The sequence below is a fragment of the Varanus komodoensis genome, unplaced genomic scaffold (assembly GCF_004798865.1).
Source record: "Varanus komodoensis strain SLA01 unplaced genomic scaffold, ASM479886v1 scaffold5, whole genome shotgun sequence".
NCBI lineage: Eukaryota > Metazoa > Chordata > Lepidosauria > Squamata > Varanidae > Varanus > Varanus komodoensis.
Window position 1 is genome coordinate 50,500,400 of NW_025336087.1, and position 22,902 is coordinate 50,523,301.

At 40.1% G+C, this 22,902-nt stretch overlaps 1 protein-coding gene across 1 annotated transcript in view; it reads left to right on the forward strand.

The window, feature by feature from the left end:
• Positions 1 to 4,746: 4,746 nt before the first annotated feature.
• The window catches only part of DMRT1 (doublesex and mab-3 related transcription factor 1), a 65,842-nt gene continuing 47,686 nt past the window's right edge, over positions 4,747 to 22,902 (forward strand). The window contains exons 1-2 of the mRNA XM_044446389.1: positions 4,747 to 5,070; positions 10,001 to 10,168. Coding sequence (XP_044302324.1) covers positions 4,747 to 5,070; positions 10,001 to 10,168 — 492 coding nt within the window. The remainder of the gene's footprint in view (positions 5,071 to 10,000; positions 10,169 to 22,902) is intronic.

The following is a 22,902-nucleotide window of genomic DNA, read 5'->3' on the forward strand; positions in this document are numbered from 1 at the left end:
TGGGTCTGAATTGCTGCAGTACAAAAACTGCTTTACATTTCTCTGTTTGTGTAGCTTCTTTATCTAGTCTTGAATCAGACCAACTCCTGTACCTCTGTAACAGAGGAGCAATAAAAACATTGGCAGCTGCAGCTTCCCTTCCTTTCCCATTACTAGTCCAGATTGTGAGTGAAAGATGATGCCCCACTTGGTCAAGTTCTCCCTGTCACAAATTCAAAACATTGGCTGGAATTTTGCCTTTCTTTCAGCCCAAGGGCTGAATTCAGTTTTGGTGAACCTACTGGGTGCCATATTCCAGTGATGGGACAAGGCAAATGAGAACAGGGCCAAAATACCAACACATAACAGTTTAGAACTTGGGAAAAAGACTTCCAACATTTTAAAATGGTGGAAAAAGCAATGAAGACTGGAAAACCAAAAACCAATTGATGGTGGAAAAGGCCATCTGAAAACTTCAGAGGGCCAGATTTGACCCATGAACATGAGGTCCAACACCCTGTTCCTTGCCTCCATTTTTCTCTTTCCAACCTATCAGTGCTGTGATATCCCCTGCTCCCAAATAGCTTCCCATACTTAAGTGGATTCTGGGGGATGGTGGAGGACAGGAAGGCCTGGAGGAGTGTTGTCCATGGGGTCGCAATGGGTTGGATGTGACTTTGCAACTAGCAAGCAAGCAAACTGCAGCTAGGCTTGAAAAATGTTCCCCATTGGTTGCTGCTTGAGAGGGCATGTGTGGGGGGTATTTGTGAGTGAGAGAGACAGTGGCAGAGAGAGAATGGGGTACTGAACATTCTTTTGTTCCCTTGTTTTAGGACTATTGTTTGGAGTATAAGAGTAACCTCTGGGGCTATTCTTATGGAGATTTTGCTAGTTTTTTAGGTCCTGGCAATGTTTTGGTTTATGAGGGGTAGGCAACATAAAACACAGGAAGCTGACATTTGGAAACGTTTAGATTTGGCACTGGCTAGATTAGATCTTGGCAAAAGGAGGGGTAGAAATTTAATAAATAATAATAAAAGGTAAAGGTTTCCTCATGGCATTAATGTCCAGTCATGTCTGACTCTTGGGGGCAATGCTCATCTGTTTCCTAGCCGAGGGAGCCAGCATTTGTCTACAGACCATTTCCATAGTCATGTGGCCAGCATGACTAAACACCAAAGTGCATAGAATGCTGTTACCTTCTCACCGAAGTGGTACCTATTTATCTACTTGCATTTGTATGCTTTTGAACTGCAAGGTTGCCAGAAGCTGGGATGAAGCACCTTGCAGTTTGCCCCATGTGTGGATTCAAACTCTGGACCTTTTGATCAAGCAGCTCAGCAGTTTAACCCACTGAGCTACTGCATCCCTTTAATAAAAATAATGGGAAGGCAAATTATGTATAAATTACAGTCATCTGGGGGGATTTCAGTTACCCTAAGATCCTGGATGTTAAAACTCAAATTTCTGATCCTTTAACAACAGTATGTAACATGTCTTTTAAATCAGCACTTTACTAAAGAACCGGAGAATGGCCAAAATAATGCTAAATTTCAGAATGGATGGAGGAAATTGCAGTTCAATTAATGTTGCTTCTGGGTAAACTGGTGCAAAGGATTTTTAAAGTAAAATTATCAATCATGTGGAATTGAACAACTCTGTGGTGGAACACCCAGCATAGGTTCTGGGCATACCCCTTTCCCTTCCTCCAAATTCCATTTGTGACCTGGGGAAACAAGCCAGTGTGGGGTTTTGTTGTTGTTGCACTGGCTGCCGGGGGGGGGGGGGGGGGGGGGGCGGAGGCAGGACTCAGCCTTTGACCTCCAATACCAAGGCCATCAAGGATTGCATCCTTGCACTTTCAAGCATTTTTATTAACTCTTGCATCATATACTCCTGTGTAAATGTAGCAGTTATAGGATAATTGGTAGGATTCCTCTATGGATTGGTAATGTTTAAATAACAGAAATGAGAGAGTAGGAACAACTGGTCAGGTCTTACAATATAAGAGGAATGTAAACCATGGGATCCCCTAAGGGACCAGTGTTTTAACAATTATTAATAAATTACCTCGAATTAGAGTGAGCAGTGAAGTGGCTAGATTTTCTGACACATTATTTAGAGTAATAATAACTAAAACGGATTACAAAGAGCTCCAAATGGATCTCTCCGGACCTAGGGAACAGGCATTAAAATGGCTGAATAAAAGTAAGTGTGAAATGATGCAAGTTGTGGCAGAACATTTTATCTTTACATAAACTCTAATTGGATCTGAGCTGGCAGTGCCTGAGCAAGACAGAAAAGTAGGTAGCTCAATACTAATGGTGTGCATATCCTCCACTGGGGCAGGTTGGTGGGTGTCACTAGGAAAGGAACTAAAAATAAAACTAGTAATATCATACTCAATGTCCTTACAGAAATCTGTGGTATGGCCACATTTGGAATACTGTGTGCAGTTCTGATCATGGTGTGTAAAAATGTGTGATGGAAACATGCAGAATAGGACAACTGCAAGGATCACAGGGCTTTCTCTTATGAAGAAAGGTTTGAATGTTTTTAGCTGGATTAGGTATGTTTTTAGTCTAATCAAGTATGTCCTAATGTTATTTTTGTCAAGAGGGCTAAAGTCATTTTGAGACAGGCTTTGCTATTTATTTCATGCACAGATTTATTTCATTTCACTTGTCACCTTTGGTGAAACAAGTTTTACATTATTTCTAAAGTGATACAATACTTTGCAAAACCTGTTTCCTAGAGGCATAAGCAGGATAACCTCAGAGGCAGCAATCCTTCTTTCAAACCTACAACTCCTTGGAAGTAAAATTCTGTTGCCTGCATCTCCAGATTTACACTGAGGCCAATACAAAATTTCTCCTGATTTTTGGTTTCTGTTCATCTCCATCATATGCAACACTAAAAGCACAATCCTATGCATATTTAGACATGGGAAAATTAGCTCACTACTGGTAGGGGTGTGCTGGGGGTTGTAGGCCTTTTATCATGCATTGGACTGCATGTATTTTGCATTTCCTGCATCCATGACTATGTTGTACTGGCATATAGTATGCATGCTGAAATGTTAACTTTTCTCCATTCCTCTGCCATACACTCCATTTTCTAGTGTGGGAGAGAATCTTTGCCCAAAAGGAGGTTGCTAGAACAAGCAACAATCAGCAGTTGATAATCTGCACCCTAATAAGTGCATCTCTTTCCAGGAACAGGAAGGTATGCATCCCTCAGATAATTTGAATTAAACAGCCACATATTGAGGAATTATTATTCAAATTAAAAATGGTTGTTTCTTGTGTTTCACGCTACATTAACCATATTCACAAGATGTTTTCTATCAAAAAAAAAATCAAAAGTTAAAGCTAAATGACATTTTTCCTTTCCAGACAATTATTTCAGTGTGCCGAGAAGGTAGTTGATTCATAAACTGGAATCAGGCAACATCCTCTATAACTAGCAAGAGGACTACTATTTAGCCATCACATCTCTAAGAAACAGTAACTTTGGATAACTTTTTAAAGTAATCTACTTGACCAAAGGTGACAATGGGATTAAAGGAGTATGTGTAACCTCCAAGGAAAGCAATAATATCCTTAATCCATTTTTAATCTGCTTTAAAACGACTGTCTTTTTTCAGCCTGGAGTGATCTCCTTCTACTCGGGCCTTGTCCACAAAACACCGGTTAAACCAGCTGCCAAGTCTTAACTGTCCGGGTCCCAATCAAGAAGAAACTTTGTTTGCGGGAGACTCAGTAATTAATCAGTGAAACTGATTAGAGGCCGTTCTGGATGTGTGGCCTTAAGAAAATCTTTCCCTTTCCCGCATTCCCAGCTCCACGTGGTAGAAGATGCGGACCAGGCAATTCCTATAAATTATAAACTTCTTTACAGCTGAAGTCTCTCTTCTATCCCTGATAGTACATGTGCTGGAGGGGTGGAGCGGGCTGCCGGAAACCGCAGTTTTGAATTAAACACACTCTTTTTACAAAAGTCCTAATGAGTGGGACTTTCTTTTAAGTCAATGTGCCTAGCACTGTTCTTCCGTGAGTAGATCACACGAGAAATATGCTAAGAAGCCGTAGGTTACCTCCTGGAAAAGCAGCAGCGTTAAGGGGGGGAAAGGCGTTGGACTTGCGGTGACTTTTTTCTCCAGCCCACTGGGGCAATGGAAGTTGAAAATTAACTTTCTTTCCGTTCCTTCTTGAGACTAAGCTTTGCTGTAAACTGCTTTGTAAAAACACTCAATGTGGTAGAACCCCAGCCGCCATTACTTTTGCGGCGCCTCGTGCAATGAAAGCATGGATGAGAAAGCTTGGCAATACTTCCTTGGGGGTTACTCGCAAACCCATACAAGTTGAGCTTTCTTTCCGAGGGGCCCTGGCCGCGGGCTCGGCCTTGCGCGTGGGGGCGGAGTCTTCATGGCCTGGCGTCTATTGCTGCCCCCGAGAACCCCTCCTGTGCGGAATGCTGGGTGCGCAAAAAGTCGCAACAAAGTTCTGCAACTTACTCGCCCCTGCGGCTCCTTTTGCAAACCTCCTACCACTGTGCCGGACTTTTGCATCCAGCTGCAGAAGCGTGAACAGGTCCCAGCAAACGCTTTCACGGGGAGAGCAGCAGGGACAACGGCTGCATTTTGACTGTCCCTGTCCCATTCTTTAAGGCACCCCGCCACACACCCTAAACTGCTTGCTTGTCTTTTCTCCCGTTAGCAAATTCGATCCCCCGTTCCCGATCAGTTCAACCAATCCAAGGGACACGATGCCCAACGAGTCGTCGTTCAACAAGCCCTCGGCTTCCTCGGAGCATCACGGTCCGGGGGGTAAGATGGGCACTTTTGGGAAATCAGCTGGGCTGGCAGGAGCTGGAAGCACCGCAGGGGTCTTGAGCCAGAGTCCAACAGCTGGTGGTGGTGCGGCCGCTACCTCGGGGAAAAAGTCCCCCCGGCTCCCGAAATGCGCGCGCTGTCGGAACCACGGTTATTCCTCTCCTCTGAAAGGGCACAAGCGCTTCTGCATGTGGAGAGATTGTCAGTGCAAAAAATGCAGCTTGATCGCCGAGAGGCAACGGGTGATGGCCGCTCAGGTGAGCAGCGGTTGTGGAAGCAAGACACAAATGGAAATGCGGGGAGGGGGACCAAAGGAACCTTACTCCTGCGCCATCGTACGTGTTCAAAACTCATTGCAGGTTCTTTTCCACCACCATCAGGTTCTAATCCGGAGAATTTAAGACGTTCCCCCTCGTTTCTAACAGTCAAGTACTTTATGCTGGATTCTTACTATTTATCCCCCAGAAAAGGATACTTCGGCTGGTAAAATTGAGAACCGATTCATAAATAACAAACGACGTAACCTTAACATACATGCACTTGGCTCAATGGGACTTTCTCCCCGGTGCTTTGGCGGCGGTGCATGCTGCCTTACTTAGGAACAAGCACCATTGGATAGCATTTTAACTGCTACCGCCCAAACAGACCTGGTTAGCACGCTTATGTTCAAATATTTTAAAAGGTGGTGAACGTTGTCGAGGGGGTGTGAGATGTTGCATCACTGTTTAGAATATGTTGTGCAACCAAATTGTGCAAACTAGTTTAGTTCTGGGAGGCGTTGTGGATGTGTGTTTAAAATGTGTAATTTCTCCCAATAGTTTCCAATATTTCTTCACTCCTTTGTAGTCAGGATTCTGAGTAATACTCCTTTTTGTAGGCATGTATTAAACTTGCCAAGGAGAGAAAAGTTTAATTAAGTTTTAAGCGTGCAGCCTATGCATATTTGACCGAAAAATGTCTTTCAACTCCCAGACAGGCAGAGGAATACTCAGGACTTTTCCCCTTTCTGGACATGCATAGGATTGTGCTTTTTATGTTCTTTCTTATATCTGCAAATAGAAAGAGGGAAAAGGAGTTGTATGTTGAGGGAAATTCCTAGACTCAAATAAGATGCTGGGCTCTGAGCATATTTTACCATTTCACATTCTAGAAGTGATGAAAAGTTACATTAGAAAGTACATTTGGAAAATGAAAAAATGCTTGTAATAGTACAAATGTTACCAAGTCTATCAGGATGAAAATAGTTGAAGGCAAACAAACATGAAACTCAGAGAAATTTCAGCTTTATTTTGCTCAAGATAAACTTCAGATTGGGGATTCTTGCATATATCTTGGCTTTAATAATTATAAATACACAAAAATATTTACATTTTAACTTTGTTGTCATATGTGAACAGGCCCAGCTTCTATCATCTTTAATATTCAGTGAGTGAAATGGTCATTGTGCAAAAAATAATAGATCAAAAAGTTGAGTTGCATATTGATGTGTAAGACCTCCAAAATATATAACTGTCTTTTTATTTCCACACTATTAATTTGTGTTGGAAGTAATTAAATATTCATACACACACACCCATTTAGAATGTTACCAATCTTGCCACAATGCAAAATTGTTTGCAAAAGATCTTTACAAATGTTTTCCATATTTTACGGGCTAACACTTCAAGAATTTCAGTCACCAGCTAGCAAATAACCCTGACTGACTTATTATTTAGGCAGACATACTTTATTTTCAATAGTATTTTTTCCATTAATCTTATAATAGGTTGCATCCTTATGGGTAAAATCTAGCATCAACATAAATGGGACTTACATTTACTTATATCCCTCTTTATACTACTTCAGAGATCCTTTGAGGTTGATTGGGTTGGCCCTGAACTTACCCAGCGTGCTTAATGGCTGAGTGGGACTAGAACCCAATTTCCCATATCCCCAATCCAGCACCCTACATGGGCTCTGCAAAGTCAAAACTGGTGATTATCCTTTATTTCCTTGCATTGAGTAGGGAATATGGAATAACTCCATCTTTCAGGAGGGCACTCTCTCTAACAAATAATTTCCATCTGTTCTAGAACCATAGTATTTCTTTCAAACATTTTAAAGGAAATGGCTTTGGAATGCTTGAAAGAAACAAGATTAAAGAGTGGGTGGCTGCTAGTCAAATGCAAACCATAATTAGCTAGAAGAGCATAATTTGGCACTAAGCAGCAGATAGCAACTAAAAGTGCTTCTTTTAAGTTACTGAGCATGTATCTCAAAAGTTTTCTTTGCAATGTATTGGGGACAGCAATTAATTCAAAATCTACTCCAGTTCAAGTGATCATGTTGCTCTTGTTTCTTCAATTTATTCCTTTGCAGCTGTAAGTAACGGGCAGGAATTTGCAGGTAATAACTCAGCCAGAACCAAAAACACTTGTTGAACATTGTATTTTGTTATTAGAAAAGACAAAAAAAGGTACTGGCCTGCTGTGAGTTAACACCACCTAGCAGGTTGTTGTATGTATGCTGGACAAGTTTGCATGGTTGCTCTGCTAACCAATGTGCTCTGCTAATGGTTAAACTTAAGAATGATTAAACCCCTAATCCTAACCCTTTTCTTATATGGACATTGTACAGTCTAAATTTGGTTTCCTACTTGAGTACAGAGATTGATCAGATTTAGATGATACTAAATCTGCATTACATGCAGGTACCAGGTTGAATATGCACCTTCCCCCCAACTTGGAGGTGGTTGTTTCAGGCTTGTGAATGAGGGTTAAATAAACACATCTTTAATAAGCCTTGTATAACTCTCAAATGGACCCATGGATTATGTGCAGGTTGTTTAATATCATATAACACATGATACTGGGTTCACATAATGTGACAATCCCAAAGCAAGGTTTGCCTATTTAAAATGGCAGTTGCATGCATTACAGCCTCGCTGTAATTTAAAAGAGGCTTGGTGGTCTGGGTCTTGAATAGTCCCAATAGAAAACTTCAGCTTACCTCAATAAATACGGTAGGAGTTGTAGTCTCCATACAATGAGAGTCCTAGGCTAAGGAAGTATTTCTTCCCAGATGAGCATAAATAGGGTTTCAGCTAAGATGCAAACATTGCATGCAGCTTACTTCTACTAAGTAGGTTTATGATTGCAGATATAGAGGTTTCAGCCCAGGAGCACCAGCCTGATGGTTGCCTTCTTTGCTTACTATTTTATGCCATAATCTCACTGCTATTTGTCCTGTTTAAAACAGGATCATGGCATCTCTCTTCAGGCATTCCAGGCTTATTCAGCTGGGCAAGACTTTAGAAGGACAGGGGAAGAAGGACAGGGATCTCCAAGGAGCAGTGGACTAAAGATGGGAAGATGATGGAAGTTATGGAAGGGAGGAAGGATGCAACTTTATGTGACTGGATTTGTCAAAGACCACAATAATTCTAAAGCCGCTAAATTATATTATTGGAACATAGTTCTAAGGACCTAGTATCCCTTGGATCATGGTTTCACTTGAGCCCCCAAACTGCAGCAGCTTTTACAGATTGACATTTAGGACTGTTTGATTTACATGGGGAGATGTTTTGCTCCTTCCTTATGTTTCACATGTTAAAGCCACTTTGACTTAATGATGTTCACATGTGACATATTTTTGCTTCTTTGGCAGTGACCTGAGTTCCTGTATTCTGCCCCTCTGGTTTGCCATCTGAGCTTCTTTCTCACCATTCATTTTCATAGCCAAGTCTATTTGTCGCTTTTTATTTTAGTGTGATTTCTGTATTAACAGCAACATGTCAGACTGAAAATCATCCTCTTGTCTGCTTACTGGAGGATTGCCCCTCTGCTTGCACTGCAGTGGCAGTGCACAGTTCAAGGAAGTTGGTTAGCTGGATTAGAGTAATTTTTGCATTTTTAAGAGAGATCCTACTGGATTTGGTTTAGAACTAAATTGGTAAATTTTCATCTTAAAAAAATGCAAATCTTTGTTCAAAAATGAAAGAAGTAGTTTATATCAATATGTTTCTCATTTTTCTGTTGCAGATTTCAGCAATAAAATAACAATTGCAACTGCGAAACTGAAACACAGCAGTATAAGTATACTGCTGATACTGTGAGAATCAAACCAATGTTTACATTTTTTAGATATGTTCATAAAAAGCAGGTGGTATACAGTAGTATTTTCTGATAGGTGAAAGAAATAAAAAGATTCCATATTAACTAAAAGATACCAGGTTAGTTTTTTTTTAGAAGTCTAAGTTGCCATGTTGGCTTCTTCAAGAAATGACTATATGCCAAATCTTTTGGAACCAAATTTCATTTAAAATTACAATACTATTATAACTGTGCCTGGTGAAAACTAATTTTAGCATCAATAGGAACAAAATATAGACTTTCATGTTGTATTTCTTTATGTTGTACTTAAAAATGCCCCCAAAGGAATAAAATTCATCTGAGCTGCTCTTACAGGGCAGAAGGCTGGACAAAACACCATCCTTTAAAAAAAAGTCACCACACTTCCTTGCACAATACGAAATCGAGTACAGCTTGTTCTTGATACACAGAATATACAAGGTTGTATCTCCTAGGGTGCCTCCTCTCTCACACACACACATGGGTCAGATGCTTTAAGTTTGGAAGAGGTAAACTTAACTGAGTGTGTTTCTGGACTATGCCTTGACCGAATTAGGCCCTTTCTACAAAAAAGACAGGAATCTCCATTCATTCCCTGCCCACAACAGACCCTAGTGGAGCAGCCACACAGATAACTCTGAAACACTTCCAAAATCTCTGCATTTCAACATTAGGTTTACTATTTGATGCTTTGCATTTGGGTCTCTTCCCCACTCCTTGATCCTGGATTCACTGAGGCAAAGGAAGTCTTTGAAGTGTTTTTGTTTATTTTTAATCAGAGTATTAAACATGTCAAAGGTGAGATGATCATAAATTAGGAAAGCTTTCCTCCACTGTGCACATTTCAGTTCCTTTTCATGTTGTGTTCTTAACACACATGCGGGCTAGGAAACACTGGGAGCTGTAGGACTTTTTTCTGACTTAAGCCTGCATAGGATTGCACCCTTACAAACTACTTTTAAGGAGACATTTGTTCTATTCAGTTTTGCACCATATTTAGATGTTCAGTTCTTCATGGTGTAGCTGCTGCTGCTGGTTTTCATATTGGAGGACAACAGTCTCACAATCTCATCCCCAGGTTGCACTGAGAAGGCAACAAGCTCAGGAAGAAGAACTGGGCATCAGCCACCCCATCCCACTGCCTAGTGCCACAGAAATGTATGTTAAGAAAGAGAACAATGCCAATGGTTCCTGCCTGTTGCTGGAAAGCAGCAGCCCACCCCAGTCTACCACTGCAGCAACTGCCGTGTCTGCTTCTGCCACAGGTAATGCTATGTAGACCCTTTGCATCCCTTGATGGTGAGGAGGAGGAAACAGGCTGTCACGAGTTTTAGTTCTAAGGAGCCCATACGATAATAGTGTTTAGATAATAACTGAAAACAAAATTGCTTTGATTTCTACAAATGGAGCAAGAACTAAATGTATAAAATACTTTTTAAAGAACACAGTCCTTTTGTTTAACATTTCATTGAGGTACAGAAGAAGCTGGCACATACCTGGTCATATGAATTACTTAGTATTTATATTATGTGTTTATGGCATTTATATTGCATTTCACATCTGAGCATATTCCAGAGAGGTGAAAAATAAAAAAGTTTAAATACATTAAAAATTGAATCAGTAAAAACTGTGGCTAGTCAGTTAAGAAGATTTCCTGAAATAGCTGTGTTTTTGGGAGACTCTGAAAGCACTACTGTGTAGCTTCCTACCAGACCTGCTAGGGTAGGAGGTTCTTATTTGGCCCCAGTTCCATGCAGAACCATTAGCAGCGTTGCCAACACTGATGACTTCAGTGAGTGGGTAGATTGGAAAGGCAGGAGATCTCAAGTATTTTTATATCAAGTTCAGTGTTTGCCTACTCCCAAGGTCTCCAGCAGATATCTTTCCCTCCACCTAGTCATTTGAGCTGGAGTTGTCAGGAATTTAACCTGGGACTAACTGCATGCAGAGCATTTGGTCCACCTCCATTTGTTCCCTCCTAGCTGCTGAATTGTCATTGTGTAAATGTGCCATGAGAGAGGATGATATAAATGTTGTACAATGTGTCTTGATGCACTTCCTTGAATGAAGGTCTTCTGGATTTGTAATCTCAACACTTGGAGATTCCAGGCACTCTAGTCATATGTTCTTGAAGATATTTTGAATCTTGGTCCTTAAGTTCTAGAATTAACAAATTGTCCACCTGGGGTACACATTTGGGAATTTGAGATGCTGCCTTGGGCACCACCACAAAATGGCTAATCAGCAAATGCTTGTTTATGTATGTATTTAATCTGTATCCCACCTCTTCCTTCAAGGAACCCAAGCCAGTTTACATAAACTTCCTCTCCCTCTCCATTTTATCCAGGTTAGCCTGAGGGTCAGTGATTGGCCCAAAGTTTCCCAAAGTAAGTTCATGACTGAACAGGGACTGGAACCTGAATCTCCAAGTCACAGTCTGACCCTTTACACGTGTCACAGTGGCTCTGCTGGCCACATCTGTGAATCTTAAGCTGCGTCTTATTCCACAGAAACTCTAACTCTGAATAACTCATTCACCAGAAACTCAAGGGATTACTTTAATTACTGATAGTGCAATGTAACTACTTTTTTCAGTATAGCTAACTTGTTTTACTAACTACACAAACTACTTGTGTTGTAGTTTCTTTTTGGAACAATATTACTACAGAGACAATTTTTGTACTAGGAACAGTCAGATCTACATGCTTTTCAACATTTCCCTGCTTTGTGGATATTAAAAATGGCCTGTGTAAATGTATTTCCCTTGCCCTTTTGACAGGTTAAGTTACCTGTATTACAGCACTGAAAGGATAAATGCTCTCCTCCTGTAATGCAGTGCATTTAGGACCTTGTAATGCTTTCAGTATTTGAACAGGAAGCATTTAGATGCCACCTTCAAATGTGTGCTTACTTAGGTAATTCAGTTCACTTCTGTGGAAGGTATGCATTTAATATGTATTAATGGCTGTGAAATTATATATGTGTATTAGCAAATGGGAAAATTTTAAAAAAAATATAAAAGTTTTGCAGTTGCTCATTGGTAACCTCTTCATGAGTGCTAGTGAAGATGCAGAGACATCATGGCACCTTGGGGTGCTATGTTGGGAACCCTACTGTAAGGCAGATGTGTGGAAGAAGGCTTGCATATTTAAATATTTAGCTATGTTAGGCTGTGTTAAGGTGAGGTCGTGCAGGTCCTGAATTAGTTTGTAGATTTGCTGATGGGCTGGATGAGGGCCCATAAACTGAAGCTGAATTTTGACGAGACAAAAGCCCTGTGGCTCAGTGGTGGTCCAGCAGAGTCCAAAAGATAGGCTCATTGCCAGTTCTGGAGGTGATTGAACTGAATGATCAGGTTTTTAGTCTGAGTTACTCTTAGATTGATCATTGTTGCTGGTACCTGCAGTGGACATGTTGGCTCTGAGTTCCTTTTACCAGCTTTGGCTGGTTTATCAGCTCTTCTGGACAGGGATAACCTGGCCCCAGTGATACAGGCAGTGCTAGCAATCGCAACACTGGATTACCACATGTGCTTTTTGTAGAGCTGCCATTAAGGCTGATCCAGAAGCTGGAGCTAGTGCAGAATGCAGTAGCTCTGCTGTTATTTGGAGCTGCTGCTTTTTAGCAGGTAGCTCCTTTGCATTGATTGCCTTTTCACTGCTGAGTGATGTTTCAGGTAAAGACCTTAAACAGCTTGGTACCAGGATAGCTGACAGTGCCTTCTCCTTGCCAACTTGTCCAGTCACTGCAGCCATTAGATTGCGTATTCCTGGTGGTTCCATATGGATCTGTGACCTGGTTGGAGTCTACCAGAAAGCCAGCAGGTCAAACAAAATACAAACATCTGTTCAGTTTAAAACATGCATTAGCGTATAAATTGTATAATTCTAAAAATATTAATGTTAAAATGTGTTGGCAAAGAGAACATTTTAATTTGCTGCTAAGACATATATCGAAAGTTGGTGCTAATCATATCTTCTATGAGAAGGCATTTCAGAGTTGGGGTGCTACCACAGAGAAGGCCTGTTTTGTAAATGCTTATTGTCTCCCTCAGATAATATTTGGAAAAGGAGTTTATTCTGTAGATCTTAGTGTACAAGCAAGATATTTTTCAGACTGCTTTATGCAACATATTTCTAGAATGTATCTCTTAATAGATGTACAACTCAATTTTGTATTTGCTTCCCTAAGAGTAAGTCAGGCTGCTCTCAAGTGGAAGTACTTCCAAAAGAATTTGCATGTAGGATTGCAGCCTCTTTAGAAGACAGCATTTGATGGAGAAGGGCCAATTAATGCCTTTTTCTTCACCCTGACTATGGAAGTTTCAACAAGCACCATCATTGTCTGGAACAGTCTACGGAGATCCATGGGGTCAGATTTCAGCTTTGACATCTCCACAGAGCTGCAGGTTCATTTTTCTTTTTGAGGGTTCTCACCCCTCCCCAGGGTATGACCGTTTTTCTTTCAAACTTCATCACACTGTACATGGTTTACAGTGAGAGGAATAGGGTGTGAAGGAGCCACACAAATCATACAAGGTACCAGAAAAGTCTTTTTCTCTCTGTATCCATTTTATTGGCAGGTCAGAAATATTATGGCACATTGAGAGGCCAGAGACAATTTTTCAAACCCCCCGTGACATGCCATTCTTCCAAAACGAAAGGAAAGGAACAAGAGCTGTGGTGCTTGCCAACATACTCGCATCTCACTGCAGGCGTTAGAAACATGGATTACTTTTAAAGGACTTTGAATACGTGGCAGGAACTGGAAAAGTATTAGAACCTAAAGTTGCAGGCAACTTTTACTTCCAAACATACACACTTAGAATTGTAGCCTAAATTTGTCATAATTCTTGATGATTAAGCTAAAATAAAGATGCTGGTCTAAGTTTATTGCATAGTAAATTTCAATTAACAGCATGTTTTCTTGGAAGAAGTGGGGTTGGTTGGTGGGGGTATTAACAATTTAATGAATGGTGGAGGGATTGTGATGAGGGTGATTCTTATCTACCATTTTTAGAGGAAAACGTTATCCTAAGCATTTTTCTATGGATAGAGTGTTGGGCCTAGGCTAGTGTAGTAATGTTTGTGATTGTGATGAGAAAAGAGAGATGTGGCTTACACAATAAGAAAACCCATTGTGGGTTGTTATGCCATATGAACCTAGGCTATATCTTGCATCTTGGCTGGTTTTTTGTATTTTGTTTTTCTTGAGAAGGCATTCACTGATTTATTTATTTATTTAAAGCATTTGTATGCTGCTCAGTTGTGCCACAGCACCTCTGGGTGGCACAGAACCATAAGAGTTGTTGTTTTAAGAGTTGTTTTATTCATAGTGGGTAGTCATGTTTTCCTAAACACAGGAGAACGTCCCATTGTGGGTAAAAGGAAGCCGCAGGAAAGTTGTTCATCAATAATGGAAAAATAAAGAGTTGATGGTCTTTGTGATCTTGCTGACACTGATGGACCTTCTGGAATACCCAAGTTACACTTTGGAGGGGCTGTCACAGGTTGGCTCACCCTTAATAAAGCTGCTCAAAATGCATCCAAGGTTTTTCATTTTTTAAAATTCTAGTTGACTTGCACAAATCCTTGCTTGAGCAATGTCCTAAAGAGTAATTGCTGTCAAAAGTGTAGCAAGTACTAACCTTTGACATTGACCCAAATAGGGCACCAAATAGGGCTTTGTTTTGTTTTCATTTGCTTTCCCCGACAGCTGTCAAAATGTGAACCATTAAGGAAAAGCAAAGCCATGAGTGATCCTTGCTCATGAAAGGGGATAGACATCTTCCCACCTCTTTGCAGCAGGGTTCTTAGGGGCTTGATTGTCATCCATCATGTCCCACTGTCCCCAACCTTTAGGAGGTGAATTAATGTATCCCACCCGCTTTTTGCTGATGCTTACCTTTGGGAGCTGTTAGAAGTAGGACACAGGCAATCCTTGAGTTATAAATGCCCAAGTTACGAGCAATCCATATTTAAAAATGAACTGCCATAAAGCCTATTAATTTTTAAAAATTACTGCAGAAAATTGTCATCACCATAGAGAGAGGAAGAAAAAGGGGAGATGGAGGCCTCCATGCCTTCCTGCTCCACCAATCTGGAAAGGGAAATCTCATTGCATTTCTTTGCTGCAAAGAAGAGGTACTGGTGAGTTTGGTTGGGGGCGGGGGTAGAGATATTTGCTGTTCTTCCTCTTTCACAGGGGTCCTGCACCCCTAATCCTTATGAATGTGGAGGGCCAACTATCTGACTTGTATACAAATTCAACTTAAAGACGAATTTCCATTTTCTCGGGAACTTGTTTGTAACTGTTAAATGTAATCCCATTCAGTTTATGTGAGAGAAGAAGATGAGAAGGGAATCGGGGATATTGCACCAGATCTGTGGAAAGGCCTCCCTCAGCTGTCACCACCACCAGCCATTTCAGCAGAGGGAGATGAGATGGGAAGCAAAGATATTCCATCACCTTTGCTAAACACTTACTTCACTTACTCTGTTTCTCCAACCATCCTACGGAAATTTCCTTGTGCCATGTTTCTTTTTCAGTTGTAGTCCTCTAGGCAGGGACTGTCTTGTTATCTGATTGTAAACTACCCCCCCCCAAACTGTTTTAAGTAGGATCAAATACTTTAAATAAAATTTCAACATTTTTGAACATTATGAACAATGAACACTTCTCCTCTCAGCATGATTGGAATATTTTTTGTGTTTAAATCTGCATTTCTCAGTGTCGCCTTTGGTTTGGCCTCAACCAAGCCATGAATTGAGTGGATCTGGCACTGAGATCAGTATTGAAAGAGATGGAAAGAATAGCAGTTGGTCTTAGATGATTGTTGCAAGGATGAATTGAATAAAGAAAGTATCTACACTTAACCTAAAGAATGAGGGCCTATAAATCCCTCCCCCTCCCCCATAACAATAACAAAGTAATCAGGTCACTTCACTGGAAATAGTTTTCAAGGAATTAGAGGATAGTAGTACAAAGAGAACATAGGTTTTAACTTGTGCTTCATTAATCCCTGCCTTTAAGCTTGAAATATCAGATGAAACAAAGAATGGACATTTTGTTAATGTGTTACTGGATTAAGAAAGTAGAACTTTTTCTTATTGCTAGATTGCAGAATACAAGACAATGTTTATGTACCGTGCTATGTATGGATAGAGTGCATTAATTCTATCATACAGTTTGGCTATGATTAGAAATTTTATATATAGACATGTAAAGAGAAAGCATGTCAGTCATATGAAAGTTTCTTCTTGTTTGTTTGCTGTCTGTGGTTTATACCTCAGTACTCAAATCTCTCAAACTACTTTTGAAAAGTGTTTTGAGTTTAAGAATAGTTAACAATGCAGGGGCTGTTTAAACTGAGAATGCTGCCGAGTAGTAGCATTTATGTGCATATTGTGTATTACAGATCATGATGTATGTTTTTCCACAAGCAAATCAAAGATTTTTCTGGAAATCTTTCTGTATTTTTCTGGCCCATTATCTCAAAAGCTTATTTAGTAGCCAAATCCGAAATACCCACTATGGGACAAATAAAAAAATCATGCTTTATGTAAATAGTTTCAATTGTATATGCAGATAAATTAAACACTTAGTTTTATTATTTTAGGACATTATACATTTTTAGAAATGAAGATTATTCCACAGAAATGTTCTGTGGATTTGAGAAAAAAATCTGATACAGACTGGGCTGTTGTTGGAATTGTTGTCAGACCCAACTGTTCACCGTCTAAGAACAGCTGGAATTTCTTGCTAATGTAATTGTTGAGCATTAAAAGGATATTGTTGTTGGTTGTTAAGCAGGAAAGACATGACCTGTTTAGTTATGGCCCAATCTTTGGAACTATTTTTCTGGCTCCCTCATATGACTTTTAATGTAGGCCTTGAAGTAGCCCATTTTTCCACTGAATAATGATGGCAGTCTATATTTTTTAAAGCTGTACTTGTAATCATATTATGTTAAATCTTTGCTTGAGTTGTCTAGCTGATTGCTGCTCTAGAGTGAAATGTTTTTTTCTGTCTTAATGCATAAACACATATATAGACTTTTCAATAATTTAACTGTCTTGAGAAGTGCTTTGCAATGAGAAAGTATACAATTCTTAATAAATAGGAATTTATTTTCTCTATTGAAATATCACAGTTTCCCTGACAGATGTAGAAGACTCTAGTGCCGCCCTTTTTTCTCTGATGCACAGTGCCCTGGGCAATTTCTTAACTGGTACATGCTGTTTTATCTTTTAGTCCTTTATTCAACTCCTTGAAGATCCTGGTCCCATGGTTCCTGGAAAATAATGACAAAATTTGCTGGACCTGAGCTTTAAAGGCACAGGACTTCTAGGCAAGGGTATAGTTAATCATAAATAAATAGCAAACCAGAAACTCGGCTTTGCCTAATCTCTCTGTCGCATTCTTGAAAACCTACAGCATAGAGCTTTTTAAGTTTCATAAAAACAGCATGGATAAATCTGAGTAGATCAAGAGATGAGTGACAAAAATGATGTACAGCTTGTAGAAAAGAAGACTAAGGGTGGATATAACAGTCTATAAATATTTGAGAGGTAATAATGCAAAGGAGGGGGAGGGATTATTTACAGTGCTTGAGGCAGTATAACAAAAAGCAGTGACTTGAAACAAAAAAAATATGCCAGGAAAATAATTAAATTAGGGGACACTTCTTAACTAGAAGGGCAGTTAGATGGTCTGAATAAGAACAAGGCAGTTCTTCAAGTGTCATTGGTAGATGAATTTAAGAGAATTACTTAGAACTGTCCTGTAGACAGCTCTTTATCTCCTCTGAATTGGTATATCTTAAAAGACAAAGGGTCTGACCACATATTACATTCATGATGGGGTTAGCAAGAACAATATGATGTTTTAAATAACAGGCATAGGGAAGGGACATCATCTTCAGGAATAAGGACAGGAACCTTTCATCCCTAGTTGCTTTGTGGGTGAAAACTGCCAGTCATCTCTTACGTGGCAGTTAAAATTCAGAGGGGAAAAAAGCTGCTGTCCATGTGAATGGGACCTTCCCCTCCCCCCTCCTTTGGCTAATGGCTGATGGTGATGAGGAGCCAGAATTTTTTTCCCCAAACATATTTTCCAGTGGAAAGTTGTCAATTTCATAAGTGACAATGAATTGATGCCAAGTGCAAATACAGTATTAGGCAAGCTTGGCTGTTCTAGCAACTCCCTGTTCCCCAGTGCCAAATTGAATGAGTCTGAGGCTGGAGATATGTTTGGTTGCTGAACTCACATTGAAAAGTTGCAGGAGCTGTAGGAGAAAGGAACTGGTAAGTACCTCTTCTCTCCCATTGCTGGCAAGTTCACTGGTTTTGCTTGTGCTTTGTGTGACAGTTGTGTGAACTGGCACAAATCTAATTCTCTTTACCTCCTAGCTTACTTTGCTCTTCACTGGCTGGCTAGGTTTGTGGCCTGAGGTACTGGTAACTTGGGCAGTTTCAGTGATGCCTCCCTTCTGGACAGGCAACCACCTTGGAGAGCTTGGCTGCTTCAGCTTAAATCTGAGCTTGTTCCTCCCATTTGCCTTCACCCCCAGCATTTCCACCCAACCTGTTACAGTGATGCTAGCCCTGGAAAGAAGCTGTGCATGGCCTGTTAAAGCCCTACTGAGTAAGCAGGATAGAACAGGCCTAATTATCAGATACCATTGGGAATAGGGACCGGGGCTGTTAACTGTGTACAATATTTTAACCAAGCCTAGGGATATTACTTTCTTCATTGAATTGATTAATAATATTGCAACTTGTTTATTTTACTTGTGTTTGGTAAGCAGCAAAGTTGTCCCTATACAACTTGAGTACTTGACTAGAAATATTTGAGAGAGAAATTCAAGGATACCTTACTGTGTAATCTTATCCATACTATGCTGGCTAAGGAATACTGGGTGTTGTAGGATTTTTTCTGCCTAAACGTTGGTAGGACTGCACCTTTACTGTGATTTTAATGCGTTATACCATTCAAAAATGAGTACTTCTTTAAAAGTAAAGACAGTAGCAGACAAAAGCAGTACATTTCTTCAATTTCAAATCAGAGGTACTGATAGTAAAGTTATTGCCATCTAAGGATGCAATTTCAGCTTGAGCTGCATCCTGTGTTCATTGCCTTTTCCTGACTTTTAGAAACCACCTGTGTTTCTTTCAGCATGTTCTTTCTGTTGAAGTGATCCTTGGTGAATTTATATCAGCTGCCACCTCCCTTAGTTTATTTTTAGTGTTGAGCTATAATGATTTTATCCCAGTCATATTTTCTGCAAGGCCTCCCCTCTCAGATACTCGAAGAACTCAACCTCCCTGCTTAATATTATCTTGATATTCTGTTAATGAATGTATTCCATTACCTTGCCACTGTGCTTACTTTGTTCCTTACTTTGGAAGCTTTTTGTTCGTTGTTTTGGAACTGTATGGTGTGTTATTCTTGTCTGTGCTTTCCCTGCTTTCTTTCCCACAAATCATTTTCCTAGCATTTTCTGGATAGTCTTGTACCATGGTATCAGTTACTTGGCTTTGTCAAATGTTCAGGTCCATTTGTATTATATTATTCTACCCTCCCATTACAGCAACCTTGGAGTGAAACTATACTTTATGTGTAGCTCTGTGATTTCCCACCCCCACCTCATCCTCCTTTTATCTCATAAAGCAGCGGTAGGTTGAAGACTGATGGGAAAAGGCCTATTTAACATTTTCTTTCTGTCTGAGTGTTCAGAATTCTTCCCCCCAATTACTTTCCCTCCACCTGTATTATTACCTATATTATTATGTGGGTTGTGATCTTGAATAGACCATTGGCCAGCAAGGAAAACATTAAGCCCACTCTACAGACACTCACATTTCAGTCCTCAAAATTCAAATCAACTTGCAGCTACTTCACAGGAGTGGAGAGAAATGTGCCACTGCACAGACCTAGTGGACTACAACTCTCATCATCCCTAGCCACTATGGTCAATTGTAAAGGATGATGGGAATCACAGTCATAGCATCTCCTCTCAAATACTTACATTATACTGGTGCTTTCCTTACTGCTGCTTTATATCATGTGAAGAAGCGAGAAATTGCAGGCAACTAATTTAGATATTGTTTTAACATAGCTCTGTCAAATGGTAAGACACTCCTTTGGCTGAAAGCAAGAGTCTGAGGTTGATAGCACTTTTCCAGATATACTACAAGAGCTGCTTAAATGTGGTTGGGAGAGCATGCTTCCACTGCCTCATGCAACTGGAAACCTTGGCATATCAGGATTCCCAGTTGAGCAGGGCTGTGTTAAATTCATTCAACTGAGTGCAGTTAATGCATTTGCCAACTTCCCTGTCATCACAAGGAGGTGGGGGTAGAAAAGTGCAGAATGCACATGCACCGCCAAACTCCCTCTGTGCTTACAGTAAAGGCCTGAAGAGTGCTATAGCTTCCAAGATCTGGCAGTATGACAGGAGTTTGAAAAACTTCCTGCTTTCATGCTTCAAAAGTGGAATCAAATTAAGCCCAGTGCATAATCTCAGTGGGTTGAGAATTTGTATCTTTAAAAGATACACATTTGATTTTCATATCATCTCAATTAATGGTGAGTGTCTGTTTTCCAATCACTGCAGCAAATCAGATGCTTTTTACATATTGTATCATAGTAGCTGCTGTCTGAAGGAGAATGGTGGTCTTTGCAGCAGGGGGTGATGTCTCACTCTCCCATGAAGAGTTGTCATTGACTCATCCCCATAATGAAGTTAGGGGCTACAGCAGAATAATCACAGAGAATGGCTTCCTCGGTTTGTCCATACACAATCAGAGGCTTTTATATCAAATCCAGACTTAGAATGCCAGGCACAATCTCTTGTAGATTCATTAGAGATTGGATACCAAGCCCATTCATAGATGGGATTTGAACTGGGAGCAGGAGCTGTAAGAGCAGCCTTAATGAGATTCAAAAGCTCCTCCCTCTTTCCCCAATTTCAGCCTAATTTTGCTCCCATAACCTTCTAAAACAATTATGGAAGGCATCAAAAATGCAAGGTGTCAGAGTGTGGCCCTGACCTCCCTCTTGTAATTCAAGAAGTGTTTTTATGAGACTCACATGAAGTGACTTCATTGCCCCAACTATGATGGTGATGTGATATATGAAACCTGAGCCTTCACAGATCAGCTTTTGGAATATTCTAGATGTGAGTTTGGTAAAACCTTTTGCAGAAGTGGAAGATACATGCCCACTGGGTCATCATGGACATTGCTTTGTTTTTCATGGCTGAGCTGAACCCTGCTTTTAGCTCATAAGGTGTTACATCATTTTGCATGGTGACTGCTGCTGTTCAGTGAAACTTTTGTGCAACTTACCATACATGGACCTTTTCTCCCTAACATCTCCTTTTTTTATGCATATGTGTGTTTCCTGGAAGGAAATGTGAACAGCTTACTGTGTGATAACAGCCAGCACCTGAAAAGAAATTAAAATGGCTCTAGACAATTGTCTAATGTGATTTAAAAAGTGCATAATCTGTGGTGCCTGACTCGTATGATAACTAATGGACTTCTTCACATAATATAATTTGTGCAAGTGGTAAATGCAAACTAGCCCTACAAACTAGTTGCATTAAACAACTAGTGACTAGTTTAATGCAATTAGTTTGTAGGGCTTTTGACTGCAATTGGCAATCATGACAACTTCTCACAGATGGGGAAAATACTATTCATTCTTCCTGTGTATTAAAAAGGAACCAAGTGTTGTTTCTGAAGAGAAAAAGTATAAACCTTGAGAGCTTAGCATTGACGTCTTTCTAGATAAAGCTGGTGTCTGCCCACAGAGCTTTTCTTCTCTGCTGTAGATACGCCTTATGGGGACAATTGATAATATTTACAGAAATAGCACTGTTTCAGCTTGAAGCCTACTGTACATGTTATGGGGCCTGTCAGGGATTCGGGGGCTTTATCAAAGAACTACCCAGTGACTACTTGTTTTGCTTGAAAGGGCAGAGTTGTGAAGAGGCAGCTATGATAGAATAAGAATTGGCCAATGTATAATTGTGTTGCTAAATATGGACAGAGGTGAATGCAACTTTTAAAGTGCATGTTTGACAAAAAAAAGTCCTAACTGGAGAATGCTGGACTTTCTATCTTAATGTGCATAGGATTGCACCCTTACTCTGGGTATAGCTACAGTAATCAAAGATCATATAAAACTAGTAGTGTCTTATTTGCTGCCGGTGGAATATTGAACATAACTTTTTTATTTCTTCACTAATGGAATTTCTATATTATGGTAATCCAAAAATGTATTCATATTAGGCTACTAAGAATGAACTGTAAATCTTGTTTTTCCTCATGAAATGCAAACTTCTACAGATGTCTGAGCACATGAAAGCAGCCCATGGACTGCATGTAGCCTCTGTAGCCTGCCATGAGTTCCCCAGCCATGTTCCAGAATACTTGTGCATCTGTACAAATATACACCAAATTTCTGACAGTATACTTGCTGTCAGGTGGTGTTAGGGTTATTGAAAGCAATAGAGAATAAATAGGCTAGAAAATGGGCTTAACCTGAGCTGGATTGTGTTCATAGTCATGATCAGAGGAGAAAGGATGGGATATGGCTTCATCTCCCTGAATCTGCACACCCATTTTTCATTTCATTTTTAAGTTAATGCCATTTTCTCACACAAGATTTGAGGTGACTCTAGCCTTAGTTAACTTATACAGACTTGAATGGTTACGGTATTTAGTTTAAACATTTTTATCTCATTTGTCAGCCTAAAATGGTAACGTCCAGATTAGTAAAAAGCAAGATGGCCCTTGGCCGCAGACTTGCAAAAATCACAACATAAAAGGAAAAAGAGATAGGGAGGAAAGAGCAAAATTGGAAAATTGGAGCATTTATAAGTACTGACTAACTGAAATGGAAACAGTTCAAGGAGAGGAGGAGGTAACTAAAGGAGTTCATTTATCAGGGAGAGCTGATAGAGCGGCTCTG